This window comes from Tinamus guttatus, unplaced genomic scaffold (assembly GCF_059628265.1).
Source record: "Tinamus guttatus ecotype Peru unplaced genomic scaffold, ASM5962826v1 Tinamus_guttatus_pri_ptg000515l, whole genome shotgun sequence".
NCBI classification, from domain to species: domain Eukaryota; kingdom Metazoa; phylum Chordata; class Aves; order Tinamiformes; family Tinamidae; genus Tinamus; species Tinamus guttatus.
The window spans coordinates 451,373-464,683 of NW_028289049.1; the positions used below are offsets into that span (position 1 = coordinate 451,373).

The window sequence follows — 13,311 nt, forward strand, 5'->3', positions numbered from 1 at the left end:
CTTTAAAAAGCCTTTCCAAAAATGGGAAACCCTGAAAATGCTGCTGTGTCTGGGTCATTAGAAGAAGACAACTGGCTACCCTGCTGAGTGAGTTGGAAAATAGTGCGCTTGGTGGTGGGATAAAGAGGGTCCTGCTAAAGAGAAAATGTTACTCCTTAGTAGGAAAAGCTGTAAAGGCTAGTGGCTGTGGAAAATGTTCTCATTCTTTGGCTAGTTTGGAGGCATCATTGCTTACTGTAGACTATTTTAATTGCTGATGTGCCAAAATCCCCATAGTCTTTTTGAAAAGCTCTGTGAAGTATCACAGCAGAGGAATGGTCCTGTTAGAGGAAAGCTTTCCTCTGGTGGTGATCATTTCAGCTCCTCATGCTAATAAATGCTGTGAAGAGATGTAAAAAGTCCTGTGTATGCTGAGGAGTCTGGTTTAAGTTGGTTCTGGCTCCTCTCTGATTTTTTTTGGATTCTATGTGGTGAGTGCTTATAAGGGAAGAATGGAGAAGAGAAAGCATGCAGGTGATTTAATGGTTTGCCTGTGCAGTAACACAAATTCTACTTACAAATGCAGCTCTTTTGGTCTTCATCCAGTTTGTATCCAATCTGGCAACTGCACTGGAAAGACCCTATCTGGTTCTGGCATGTGTGTTCGCATCCACCGTTGTTTGAAGAACACTCGTCCATATCTAAAAAATGCAATATTTCTGTGTATTGGAAGAATGTCCCCTACACAAGGCGGATGCTGCAGGTGTGTGTGAACCTACAGATGCGTAAACATTCGGGCTAGTAGTAGTAAGACTTTGTCCCTCTTGCAGTACTGCAATGCCAAGGATTGCAGTATTCCCATTTTAGTTCAGTGGTTCAGGTAGATATTCCTGCTTACCATCGCACCCACAGCCATCTGTGTTGAGCCTGTATCCAGCATGGCAAGAACACTCATAGCCTCCAGGATAATTGTAACAATCCTGCTGACAACAGGAGCGAGAACCACTGTCACATTCATTTATATCTAAATAAAAAACAAAGGGCACTGTGTATTAATACACATCTAGCTTTGCAGTAGTGACCATAAAACTGACTTGTTACAGTGTTTGTGTATTAGAGGAGCTTGTAAAACAGCCTGCTGTCACCCCTCAAATGAGCTTAGGCTTCTGCCAGGGAAATGCACTACAAAGCTACAGGGAATTTACTGTGTGTTGTAGTAAGAGGCAACGGCTTGTTTTTGTCAGAACGCACTTTGGGTCCTTGTCCCTCTTGCTCTTGTGCTGTGATGGGCTGTGGAGGCAGCTGCTCCTGCTTACTCAGAGCCAGTAAGGAAAGTAAATTCAGATGGTTTTTACTTTCCTCTTATTTTACAGAGCAAAGGGAACTCATGTCTGCACGAGCACTGCAACTTAATAGTGTTCAGAGTTTGAGGTGTTTCACTCTTATGCTCACCCTTCATTCACAACCAGGTGGGGCTGAATTATACCTTGCTAGTGACTCACCCACATCACTCATGCACTCAAATTACTCTGCTGCTCCCTTTGAGATAACGGGCAAGATGGCACACCTTGGGCATCAGCCCTTCTATGGGGATGCCAATGCCTTAGCTCAATTCTGGCAGGAAAAACTGATTAATTCTGATTGAGCTACTTTGGGTGGCCCTCAAACTTCCACTCACCACCTACTTGGGCAGCTAATATCAATCTCATATGTCCTTTTATCTGCTTCTGGCCTTGTTAACCTGCATATGGTGTATATACTCAGAGCAGGTAGGATATGTACCGACCAGTACACGTCTTCTGGTCCTCTTCAAGCTGGTAGCCAACGTTGCAGGCGCAGGCTGGGCCAGAGCTGGTGTGACGGCAGGTATGGGAGCAGCCACCGTTATTGACCTCGCAGCTGTTCACGATCTCCATTGCTATCCCTGGAAAAGACACACTGGCCATGGGGCTCCTGCGGGACGTGGGCACTGCTGCACCCACTGAGCCAGGGCCAGCCCTGCCTTCCCCCTGTGCCATGTTCCCATACGGCAGCTCCCAGCCTGTGCAGGCAGCCCTGCTGAGCAAAGAAATGATTCACACTGGGGAAAGGACGAAAATAGCCTTGCAGAGGCCACTGCTGAGTTACAAAGTGATGTATACAAATAAATGGATGGATCCCAGGCAACACCACATGCAGCCCTCAAGGGACGGGCTTGCGGAGCAGGCTCTGGACAACCCGGGATGAGGCAGACAGCAGGCAGACACAACTGCTTCCCTTGCTGGTGCCTGATGAGCCCTGGTACGTACTGCCAGCCAAAGCTGGCCTGACCTTCCTTGGCTTGGAGCTGTGCTGATGCCAGCTAGAACTGGAAGCAGCAGAAACATGCGGATGCCTAAAGCTAGTACAGTCAGTTACTGACATGTCCAATGTTAGATACTGACATCAACAGCAGTCATATATCTCCTTAGTTTGGCAAGAGTTATGTAAACTTTGGTTAATTAAGCTTCCTTAAACTAAATGGAACTTGTTCCATGGAGCTTTGACACAGGCCTGAAACTCAGAAAAACAACTTCTGTCTGTAAGAGCTTTTTGGGGGTTTAGGATCTCCAAATCCAAGGAGGGGAAGAGAAGGGAGGAGCTTGATGCTCCCAAATATATCTTCCCAGGTCAGAAACAAAAGTTGTGTCACTGTGGAAAGTGATCTTCCAGACTTCACAATATGAATATATTCTCTCTTCCCCCTTACCTAAGAGTGCACGGTCAGCCAGTGTTTCCATAAAAGTGTGTTAAAAGAGGGGTGGGGGCATGCCATACAGAAAGACTATTCCAATACTAATGTTGGCACTGAGGCAGAGCTGTTGCCTGTGGTTATGGCAATGAGTCACGATCCTTTCCCTTCTGGAGGAGCTGTTGGAACAGGAGGGAGGCTGGTGCTTCCTCCCTCCCTGCTGTCTCCAGTGACTCTAGCATCTCCTGCCCTGGCAAACCCGGAAAAACAAGACCTAGGTGGCAATAAAGCTACTTAGCTTTTTCAGTTACTTGTGGGCCAGGTAGCTAAAGGGTAATATTTCCTGCTGGGATAGTCACAGTGCTATTTGAGGAGGTGGTAGCTAGGAAGATTTACTAGGAATTTGGCTCCCTCACCTAACATCCTGCAAGCCCAGATGTCTGTCTTGCATCTCTATCCAACAACTGAGAGGAAATGTGCACTTGCACATAGAAGTGCTAAGCTGTGGGATTTCTCACAGAGCTGGAGTGTGAAATAAACCCTGCTGCTGGGAAGCAAGGTGTGTGCAATGCTTAAGCTCTTCAATAGCATGTCCTCAGTCCAGTTTTCCACGTTACTCATTTTGTTGCATTTTATGGCCCGTTTGCTGTCGATGAAGCCTTACTCTCCTATTTTTCCACAAAACAGCATGCTCCAGACGTACTCTCAGGGAGAGCTGCAGGGCTGGAACCTCGTTGCTTGCAGTACTGCTAATTACTAACACTGGGAGTGCCGAGGTGGCTCTCATCTCAGTAATGACGATAGTGGTAAGTGCTCATAGCTTCACTTTGGATTATCCCTGCTGCTGTGTATTAGCTGAACAAAGACTGTGTGGAGGATCTGGCTAATAAACCAGATGTCAGGCTGTTTATTTCTTTTCCTGATGGGAATAGATGTGATTGCACCATTAGCTCAGCTCCTTCAGTTACAGATCTGCAGCTGACTGAATTCATCTAAAGAAGTCCCCAAGAGCAGAACTTGGCCTACTGCTTTCAAATGTTTCCAAATAACTTGCCGTAAGCAATGAAAGAAGCTTCATGGTATCTTTTAAGGTCAGACAAAGGATTTTTATCCTTGCTAAGAGAATCAACAGCTCTAAACCTGTCTGTGAAATGACCCATAAAGCCTCCGCAACTCTACTGCAACAATTCACAGAAGATAGTGCCTAAGCACATGCAAGCTGCGAGGACCACCCAACTCTCTCTTTTCCTCCCTTTAGGCCACAGGAGCAAAGCCAGGTCCCTTCCCAGCCCGGGCAGGAGCTCTCCCTGCAGTACTCACGGTAGCATTGCTTGCCATCTGCCCCCAGTTCATAGCCCGGGTTGCAGGTACACTTGAAGGAGCCACGAGTGTTGAGACACTGATGTGCACACATGGCTAGTCCAGTCAGGCATTCATTCACATCTAAAAGAAACAGAAAGTTAGTAAGAATACAAGCAGGCTGTGCTGCAATCTTTTTCAAAGCAGCAATTATTATTATAGGTCAATCTTTTCACCAGTTTCTTGTATCCTAACTTCACTGGTGCCCAGACTGTACTTGCTATGAAACAGGAGTTTAGAATTATAAAGCTTTCTAGAAAACATGATCACATGAAACTCCAAGTTTGTTGCATACAACTCAAGCAGGACTCTTGGACAGATTTCAGTGAATCAAATGTATGTTTTCATGCTGCCTTCCCAGTAAGACTTAGGCATCACTCTAATAAATTTAGAAAATCTTGTATTTAGTAAGGTAGAGAGCTAGTTTTCAGAAGGAGAAGCAGCTGCTTTCCCCCACGGATGCTTTGCCATAGGGAATGTACCTTCACAGGCCCTGTTGTCAGCAGCCAGCCTGTAGCCGGGGTGGCACTCGCAGAGCGCTCTTCCTCGATGACTGCGGCACCGGTGCATGCAGCCCCCGTTCCTCTCGGCACATGGGTTCCTCACTACAGAGGGAAGTGGAAGCAGCAGTCTTATTTCATGCTATTCTTATCTCTTATTGGCATTTTAGTTACAGCAGAACAAACACCAAGCAGTTATGGAAAGTTAAAAAAACTGCAATCCATTCTCTAGGATGACATAACTCTGCTACTGTTCTCTGTACCAAGCAGCTTAGATGTTAGTTTTGGATCTAAATCTTGGTGAATCTTGAGCTCTTAGGAAGGACCTTACGCTGCTGGTAGAAGGAGTGGGGAGCAGGGGAAAAAAAACCCAAAGTTCGGGGGTGGTCACTGCACTGCCACTTCCTCAGATTCCTACAGCCATATAGAATAACTCTCCAGCAAACCGAGCACTGGAAAAGACTGAATGTGGCAATATGCTATGGCAGAGAGTAAAACTCTTGCTTATACTGTGGGGCTGAGCAATAGCTGTGAAAATGCACAAATTATCCTTTTAAAAAAAAAGTCTGATCTGGGCCTGACCCTCTAAAGAGATTATGAAGTGAGTACCAGGCAAACTAATCTCAAGTGCTTCTATTAAGACATCTGCCAATTTCTGACATGCTCCAGGACAGAGAGATGCTACAAAAACATCCTGATTTTTAGCATCCTAGATGTTCCTTTTCCCTTAGCAACTTCACAGCAAAAGACTTTCCTCCTTTCTCCTTTTGAATGCCAACTGCTATGAATGAAAAGATTAAACTTGTGCTCTTTCAGCTTGTCCCCCTCCTGCAGCAGGAGCAGGTCAGCCAGAAAGCTGTCTGCAAGCAGAGGGAGAGGATCCTCTTTCACTGAGACATGCTGCTCTTCCTGTGCTTTCTCAGAAGTGTTTGCCCTGATGATATCTTCATTTTTGTTGGCCGGGATCCCTCTGCTCTTCCTTGACTTTCAAAATAATCTGCCAAACACAACTCTGACATTATGACATGCGGAACTGGCAGCATTTTTTATGAGAGAAAGACCCCGGTCTGCTTGGCTTGACACCTGAGCGTGCAAACACAGAGCACCTACAGCTTTTGGTCTTAACACTGTTATTAACTGCTTAATTCTTTCTCCTCTTCAGAGAAGACAGGAGCTAAGGCTGTGAGATGGGCTGTGGTTGCCTCTGAAAAAATCTAATGATTGCAATTTGCTGGAAAAGAGTTGGGGCCTTGTCCCACCCGAGTAAGAGGCGGCTCGGCGCGGCGCGGGACTCACGGGCGCAGCGCGTCCCGTCCGCCCGCAGCTGGTAGCCGTGCCGGCACTGGCAGCGGTGCTGCGCCGGGGTCACCTGCACGCAGTCGTGTTCGCAGCCCCCGTTGTTCACGGCGCAAGTGTTCACGGCTACAAGGCAAGGACAAAGCGCTCGTCAGAGAAACCCTGCGTCAACGGATCGAGCGTTTCCAAAGGCCAGGGCAAATCACACGCGCTTACGCACACTCACAAAGAGAGCTCTGCTAAGAGGAAGCCCGAGAGGGGCCTACGCAGCCCGCGCTAACGAGGGAAGTTAGTTCATGGCACGTTGGTGAAGGAAAGCGAGCTGTTACTGCAAGAATCCCTCCTGTGTGCAGAGTACAAAACGGGCTGCCTTGCACTGGGCTGGAAAACTACCTCGGGCATCCCTGGCAGCTCCAGGCTTTGGAAACAACCTGGCCCCCGTGCCGTGGAGCAGCTGGACCTCCCTGAGCGCCCGGCAGTTCCCACGGAAGGATGATGGCCAGGACAGCCCGGTGGGGGCTGCACAACCCAAAGGTAGATCCAGAAACACCCTGGCAGGCCCCTAGCAGACACATTTGTCACGCACGTCAACCTTTCCTTGTTTACTCGCTGCTTGGTTTGCACGGAGCTTCCCGTGGTGGTGTTGGAGGATCAGCGGTCACAGAGGCCCTGGCTCAGCCAGGTCAGCTGGACTCCTGCTCCAAGAGGGGCACCGCAGCGAACTCGGACTTCCTTGTGGCGGGGAAAGGTGATTTCTGGCTCTGAACCATGTAAAAACCCCGGCCCTGCGCAGGCCGAGGCCAACAGGCACCGTCAGCTCTTGGGCTACCGAAGGATACGTGTGTCGAGCTGCTCTCCGCCTCCCGGCACTCGGCTCTGGCAGGACAACCTCATTTCAATGGAAATGGAATGGGAACAGTTTGTGGGTTACCACAAGAAGGTGAATGTGCAGCACTGGGAATGCAAGGGTCTTGCAGAGCGTTTTGTTTCCTCTTGTGCATTTTTTAATCTCCGCAAAGTACAGTTTATTTGTTGGCAAAATTTCTTTTGAAGACTAATAACCCCACGTGAGCCTCATATTGCTGCAGCTACACATGACTGAGGCACTCGTGTTCTGTTTGTCTCTACCATAGCAGGACCGTTCCCCAGCACCAGCAGTAATAGGAGCCAGAAATCCTTCTCTGCCAAGAAACTTATGTGCAGGGAGAACACAGCCAGCATCACCATTCCACAGCCCTTGCACACCCGTGGCACTTCCACCACGAAAGGAGCAAAGCAGTAACATCCTATCCTGCAGCATTAGTGTGGAGCCACCCAGGACAGGCTTTACTACGACATGGTCTAATTCACTTTAAGAATCAGGAATAACAAGACAGACCCAACAAAACTTAGGTTGAAATGCTTTGGGTGTCTTTCCATGCAAGCAAAGGCCTTCTAATTCTGGGTCTCCTTAGTTGGCTTCTCCAGGGTAAGAGCCAGTAGACCTCACTGCTGGCCTTGTTTTAATTAAGGCTCTTTTTTTTTCTGTTTACAGAACCTCTCTAAAAATATTTCCATTCCCAGATGCTTTTTCTAGCTTAACTTTTCTGCGATGACATTGCCAAATCCAGCGTCATCCTGTACATCACATGGATTTTTGTAATTAAAGTTCAGACAGATTTTCCACAGATGATATTTCATCGTCTGCAGGACGGCCGTTCCTCCGAGCCCCTCTGTCTACAGGGAACACGGTGCTGGATCCAAGAATCTGACCCTCTCGGGCCCACGAAGCAGATAAAGGGCAGACAATGTTCCCACTGTTCCCACTGGGGAAGCAGGTCTGCAAAGCAGCCGTCTGCCCCATGGGCAGATGGAAGCGATGGGCAGAACTAGGCAGCCCCTCGCCGATGATGCAGACTCAGGTCCTGGTTCCCTGTCCCTATCCTCTTTCTTCCAGAGCCAAGAAACTGGCCATCAGCAGCAGTGAGCTAATTCTTTAAAAACACATGTAATCAGATACAATCAGAATTCCACGTGAAATTTATGCGGCTTCATACAAAACCATCGGTTCTAAGAGAGGCCTCCAAGTAACAGGGACAAAGAAATGGTCAAATTTTCTAAAATGTCTAAGTTGGCTGTACAATACATGCAAATGAAAGAAATCTCTCAGACGTACATATATACAATTACCCTTCTGAGCATGCAGTTTAAACATGCACAAACCTTCATGGCATAGTCTCTCTGTTCACTGCATAAATCACTGGTATATCTTTGATTTCTTCATTTGAAATGCCCTTAATATAAATAGGGATGCACTGTGTAATCCCAAACTGATTTATTCTAACCTCAGACAATTTCCAGAAACATATAGTGTGGTAATTCAGACCATCTCCCTATTCTGCAGGCCAACAAAAGCAATGGCTCAGATTAAATTCTTTGCTTTGGAGTAGAGTCTGTCCCTGCTCTGAAAGAGTGGAGCAGGACCTGAGGATGTCAGCCTCCTGACCATGTGTTTCTCATAGAGACAGAGGTAATCTCAGGACATCTAATGATCCTTTGTATTTTTTCATTTCATCTCACTTCCAATAGAAATGTCTGTGGTTTTTTTCCCTTTCCCTTCTGTATTAAGAGTCATCAGTGACGTGCTCCATTTGAACTGCAAAAACAGACGCTATGCAGGAATCTCACCCAGTTGAGCTGCAGACTACCCAAAGCGTCAGCAACGGTTCAGACTTTCCCTGGGGTCCAGCACGGGGCCCATGGAGGTGGTTTGGGGCCATTCTGCACCCCCTCGACTCAGTGGGTCCAGGTGCAGGGTAACCCCAGCGAGTTGTTCCAGCCTCTTAGCAGCCAGCCCAGGGCATCCTCCTGCAGCCTTGGATTTCCACTGCCAGCTTGGTGTGACAGTCCAGCAAAGGGTGGCAGAGGAATCGACTTTGTGATTCCTTCTGCCTTAAAACCTGAGCTCGCAATAAGTTTTGTGTCTGCAGGGTTAACAGCCCGTCAGCCTCCCGTGGTGCAGCTCTGGAGACAGCATGGGCAGCTTTCGGCAGCACTAGTGACTAATTGAAGCCTTGGTGGGTTTTGCGGTGATCGGAAAACATTTAAAGAATTAGATCCTCAGTTTTACAGACCCTAACTAGGAAATCCATGCCAAAAGCCTTCTTCTTTCTCCAGAATGCTTTCTGGCACTGCATTACTGCTCACTGGGGTTGCCGCCAGCTCCCTGAGATAATATCCGTGTGTTACCCAGCTCGAGGCTGCAAACCGCCTCGCTGCCCCAGCTCAGGACAGTGACAGCGACGGTCCTTGTATCTAGGGGCCTGGCTGTGCTGGAGCAGACGGCAGTAACAGAGCCTCAATATCACTATCTCCTTATTCCTATCTGAGTCGAGTTACTTAGTGGCAGTTTTTCTTCTCTTAGCCACACTGAATCTTACCTTTGCAGCAACTTGGGAGCCATCCCAAACTGAAGGGAACACACAGTAGCTATCAGCTGCCCCAATCCCACAGAACCACACGGCTTCAGAATCACAGGCTCTTCCTAACATAACTATGGGAAAACGCCCTCCATGTGAGGCACTCCAGAGGCAGAGGTCGCTTCCTCGCAGTGGGAATTGCTGCTCCGGGTAAACGTCTGCCTGGCAGCGGCTCAGCACTACGTGTGGATCTGTTGCGGCGTACAGCAGACCCAGGCTCTCCACAGGTATCAAGCAGGCAAGAACAGGAAGCAGTTCATGATCAGGAAGGAGCCCGATTATGTTATTTTGCCCACAGAGACGCTCTTGTGCCCCCTCCCCATGCAGCCCCAACCAAGCCACGAGTCGCCCAGGAGCTCCGCGGCTCCCAAAGCGCCCGCTGCGCCACGCGCGGCCCCAGCCCTCGCGTTCTCCGGCCCTGCGTTCCGGCCCCGGCCGGGCGCTCACCCACGGGAGAAGCCCTTCGTCCTCGGCAGCAGCGCGGGGGCACTGCTGGGACCCGACCCGCGCGTGTGAGCGGAGGCTGGCGCCGACGGGAGGCAAGAACGGCAGCTTAATAAAAACCATGTGATTGCAAAGATCGAGTCCGAGCACGGCCTCCCGCTCCGCAGGGTAAATATTTACCTAGACGGAGCACTCAAGGAATGAGCCACTTCTGTGTTTTTGCGCAGAAAGGCCACAGAGAAAGCGCACGTCCGAGTCTTCAAAGCAGCCCGCAGCCGCCTGGTGCGGACAAGGGCGAATGGCCCTGGGGCAACAGGTTCTGCCCCTCGGCCTCCGCCCGGGACTGGCTCCAGAGGACGCAAGCGGCCAGGAGCAGGAGGCTGCAGAACCACCCCGAAAGCGCGTTTCAAGAAAGTGACCCCAAAATGAACCACAAGCCAGACCTGGCATCCGAATTATAATGTCTGGACATGCACCATCCAAATGGACACATGACTGAAACCTTAGGGAAGAGGTTTCTGAGACTACTATGGCCATAATTCCACCCGCTGTCATGCTTATTTTCACTTATTTAGCACAATTGATTCCTGCCTTGCAGACATAGCAAATTAGTTCAGGTGAAAATGAAGAGTGCCCTGAACCTTAGCTTGAAAAGGCATTAGGAGGTGCCCGTTTTGAAAATACCATATCTGATACATGCTGCAGCCAAAGCAGAAACAGCAAAGCCCCATGAGCTGCAATTTGCTTCTGAACCAGAATAATCTGAGGAACTACAAGGAAGCCCAAACTGTACACTTGCACACTGAAGAACAGCAAACATCATGGACCTAGTAATGGAAACATGTCAAGAAAGACTATCAGGTTCCCGACAGATGAAGGAACAGCCACCCCATCACTGTCACCTCTGCTTCCCTATGGGGGGGACGTGGGCAGGTAGGCCAAAGGGAGCCGATCTGGGCACCGTGCCATGCAGGGGCAGGTATGAGAAGGGCTGGGAAGGATCACAGATTCCCAGGAAGGCGAGAGCTTCGACTTACGAATGCAGGTCCTGCCATCGGTGTGCAGGCGGAAGCCCGGCTTGCACTCACAGTAATAGGAACCAAGGGTGTTCACGCACCGGTGCTGGCAGCCCCCGTTGTGAATTTGGCACTCATCAATATCTGCAAAAGAAAGGGGAGAGGGCAAGGCAGAAATGGGCATGACAGCATCCAAAGCCAGCATCATTCACCCTCCTCTGGACAGCTCTGGGTTTGAGGATGAATGCAGCAGGAAGGAGCCTACCATCTCATCACATTTAATCACTTAAGCTATTATGACAGGCCAGGCAGCCTGTCTGCTCCTCACTTGCTGCCACGCTGCGACTTGGAGAAACTGGGAGAGCTAATGGCGAGCACGGCCACATCAGATGTGAGCTGAGCTGGAGACAAACAGATGGTCTAGAAATAACAAAAAAGCTTCACCCCTTTCCAAAGGCCTGACACATTTCACAGATACACTAGCATCACCTTTGTGAGGGACTGCTGGGGTGGTCTTTATTTGTGAGGATTTTCTGCATCTCGAGATCTGTGTCACTCACAAACATCCAAAGTCTCTGGTGGAACGTGGACTTTATATGCTGCCCCCCACCATTTCCTGTATTTTCAGACAACCTCAAGCTTTACTGCCTTGTAAGTCAGCTCAACACCAACAAGGAAGAAGCAGGAGCGTGTGTACTCACAGCAACTACAGCTGACGCACAGCTGCCCATCTACCATCACACACACGAGCCCATGCACGTAAAAACGTTCAGTAAAAGATACTGAAAAATGGCAAAAATGTATTTACTATTTCAGTGCAGTGCCTTACCCAGTACAGCAGAAAATGCAAGTGCCATAGGCATCCATTAAAAGCAACCTGCTGCTGCCAAGGGAGACCCAGGTGCTCTGCTCCCTCCCAGCAGGAAGCAGGACAGTGGATCTCTTTCCTCCTGGTACCTGGTTCTGAGCTTTCTTCTTCCCGTGCTTTAACCTGCGTCCCCTCTTAGCAGACGCAGAGAGCGGCTGCTCACGTCCTAGCGACACGGAGAGCAGTCCATAAAGGCTGTGCTGCCGCAGCAGCAGCTCCTGGACCTTCCCCACCGCCGAGCGCGGGACGGCCGTCGCCTCCACCTCCCGGTGGGCCGCTCCGCTCGGCCAAGGCAGCAAGAGGCTGGAGACGCAGGTGTCGAGCACTTGCTTCCAACGGACACTAGCGACTCCGAGCGTCTCGGCGCAGAGCGGCGGTCGGAGTCTGCAGGACGCGGTTCCCCGCTCTGTGCCGGTCGCTGGCCGCGCGCTCCTTGCTCCCGGTTCCAGCCTCCTGCCAGAGGATTTCCCTTCGCGCCGAGCGGCACCGACAGCGCAGAGCTCTCTGCCTCCCGAGGCTCCACTACGCACTGCTCGTGCTACTCGGGCAAACTCTCTAGTCAGGTTTTTTCCTCATCATAGAAGGGTATCACCTTTCATCGATCGCCCTGGACCAAGGCGAGACCCGTGAAAAGCAGCAGCTCAGCACAGTCTAACACAACGCTCAGCACAGTCCAACACAGCGCTCAGCACAGTCTAACACAGCGCTCAGCACAGCCTAACACAGCGCCCAGCACAGTCTAACACAGCGCCCAGCACAGTCTAACACAGCGCTCAGCACAGTCCAACACAGCGCTCAGCACAGCCTAACACAGCGCTCAGCACAGTCTAACACAGCGCCCAGCACAGTCTAACACAGCGCTCAGCACAGTCTAACACAGCGCCCAGCACAGCCTAACACAGCGCTCAGCACAGTCTAACACAGCGCTCAGCACAGTCCAACACAGCGCTCAGCACAGTCCAACACAGCGCTCAGCACAGCCTAACACAGCGCTCAGCACAGTCTAACACAGCGCCCAGCACAGTCCAACACAGCGCTCAGCACAGTCTAACACAGCGCCCAGCACAGTCTAACACAGCGCGTGCAGCCGCTCCTCGAGCGCCCCTTGCCCAGGGGCTGCCTCCGCACCGCGCTAGGCGCAGCCGCACGGTGCGCGGCCCCGACGGGAACGTACCTGTGCGCAGGGCGCCGCGCAGCCCCGCGTAGCACGGCGGGCAGCTCCTCCACGCGTAGCGGTAGTAGCTGCCGGCGGCGCCCGGGAGGCCGCCCAAGAAGCTGCAGCAGCAGCAGAGGAGCAGCCAGAGGCGCCTCTGCCCCGGGGCCATGGACGCGGCTGCGACGCGGGGGACGCGGCAGGAGCCGCGCAGCGCCGCGGAGGGGACGGGACGGGACGGGACGGGATGCGCGGGCGGGAGGCGGCGGGAGCCCCGCGGAGGGGAGGCGCGGGCGGGCCGGGCCGGGCCGGGCCGAGCCGGGCCCAGGAGCCGCCCACCCCCCGCAGGTACCGGCCAAGCCCAGGAGAGCCCCAGCCGCCGCCGCGCCCGCCCCCGGGAAGGAGAAAGGGGACGGTTAAACGAGCCCCGCAGCCGGGGATGTTGCCCGAGCCGCGACTCAGCCCCGGGGAGCAAAATCCCCCCGAGGGCCCCAAGGAAGCCGAGCGCGGCCCCCAGCCCCGAGCCCC

General features: G+C 51.4%; 1 protein-coding gene across 1 annotated transcript in view; it reads right to left on the reverse strand.

Moving 5' to 3' along the window:
- Window positions 1–13,311, reverse strand: part of MEGF6 (multiple EGF like domains 6) — a 65,396-nt gene that overhangs the window by 19,201 nt on the left and 32,884 nt on the right. The window contains exons 6-12 of the mRNA XM_088533731.1: window positions 10,784–10,906; window positions 5,845–5,970; window positions 4,531–4,653; window positions 4,010–4,132; window positions 1,766–1,903; window positions 878–1,003; window positions 558–680 (exon numbers count right to left, since the gene is read on the reverse strand). Of these exons, the coding sequence (XP_088389857.1) occupies window positions 558–680; window positions 878–1,003; window positions 1,766–1,903; window positions 4,010–4,132; window positions 4,531–4,653; window positions 5,845–5,970; window positions 10,784–10,906 (882 nt within the window). The remainder of the gene's footprint in view (window positions 1–557; window positions 681–877; window positions 1,004–1,765; window positions 1,904–4,009; window positions 4,133–4,530; window positions 4,654–5,844; window positions 5,971–10,783; window positions 10,907–13,311) is intronic.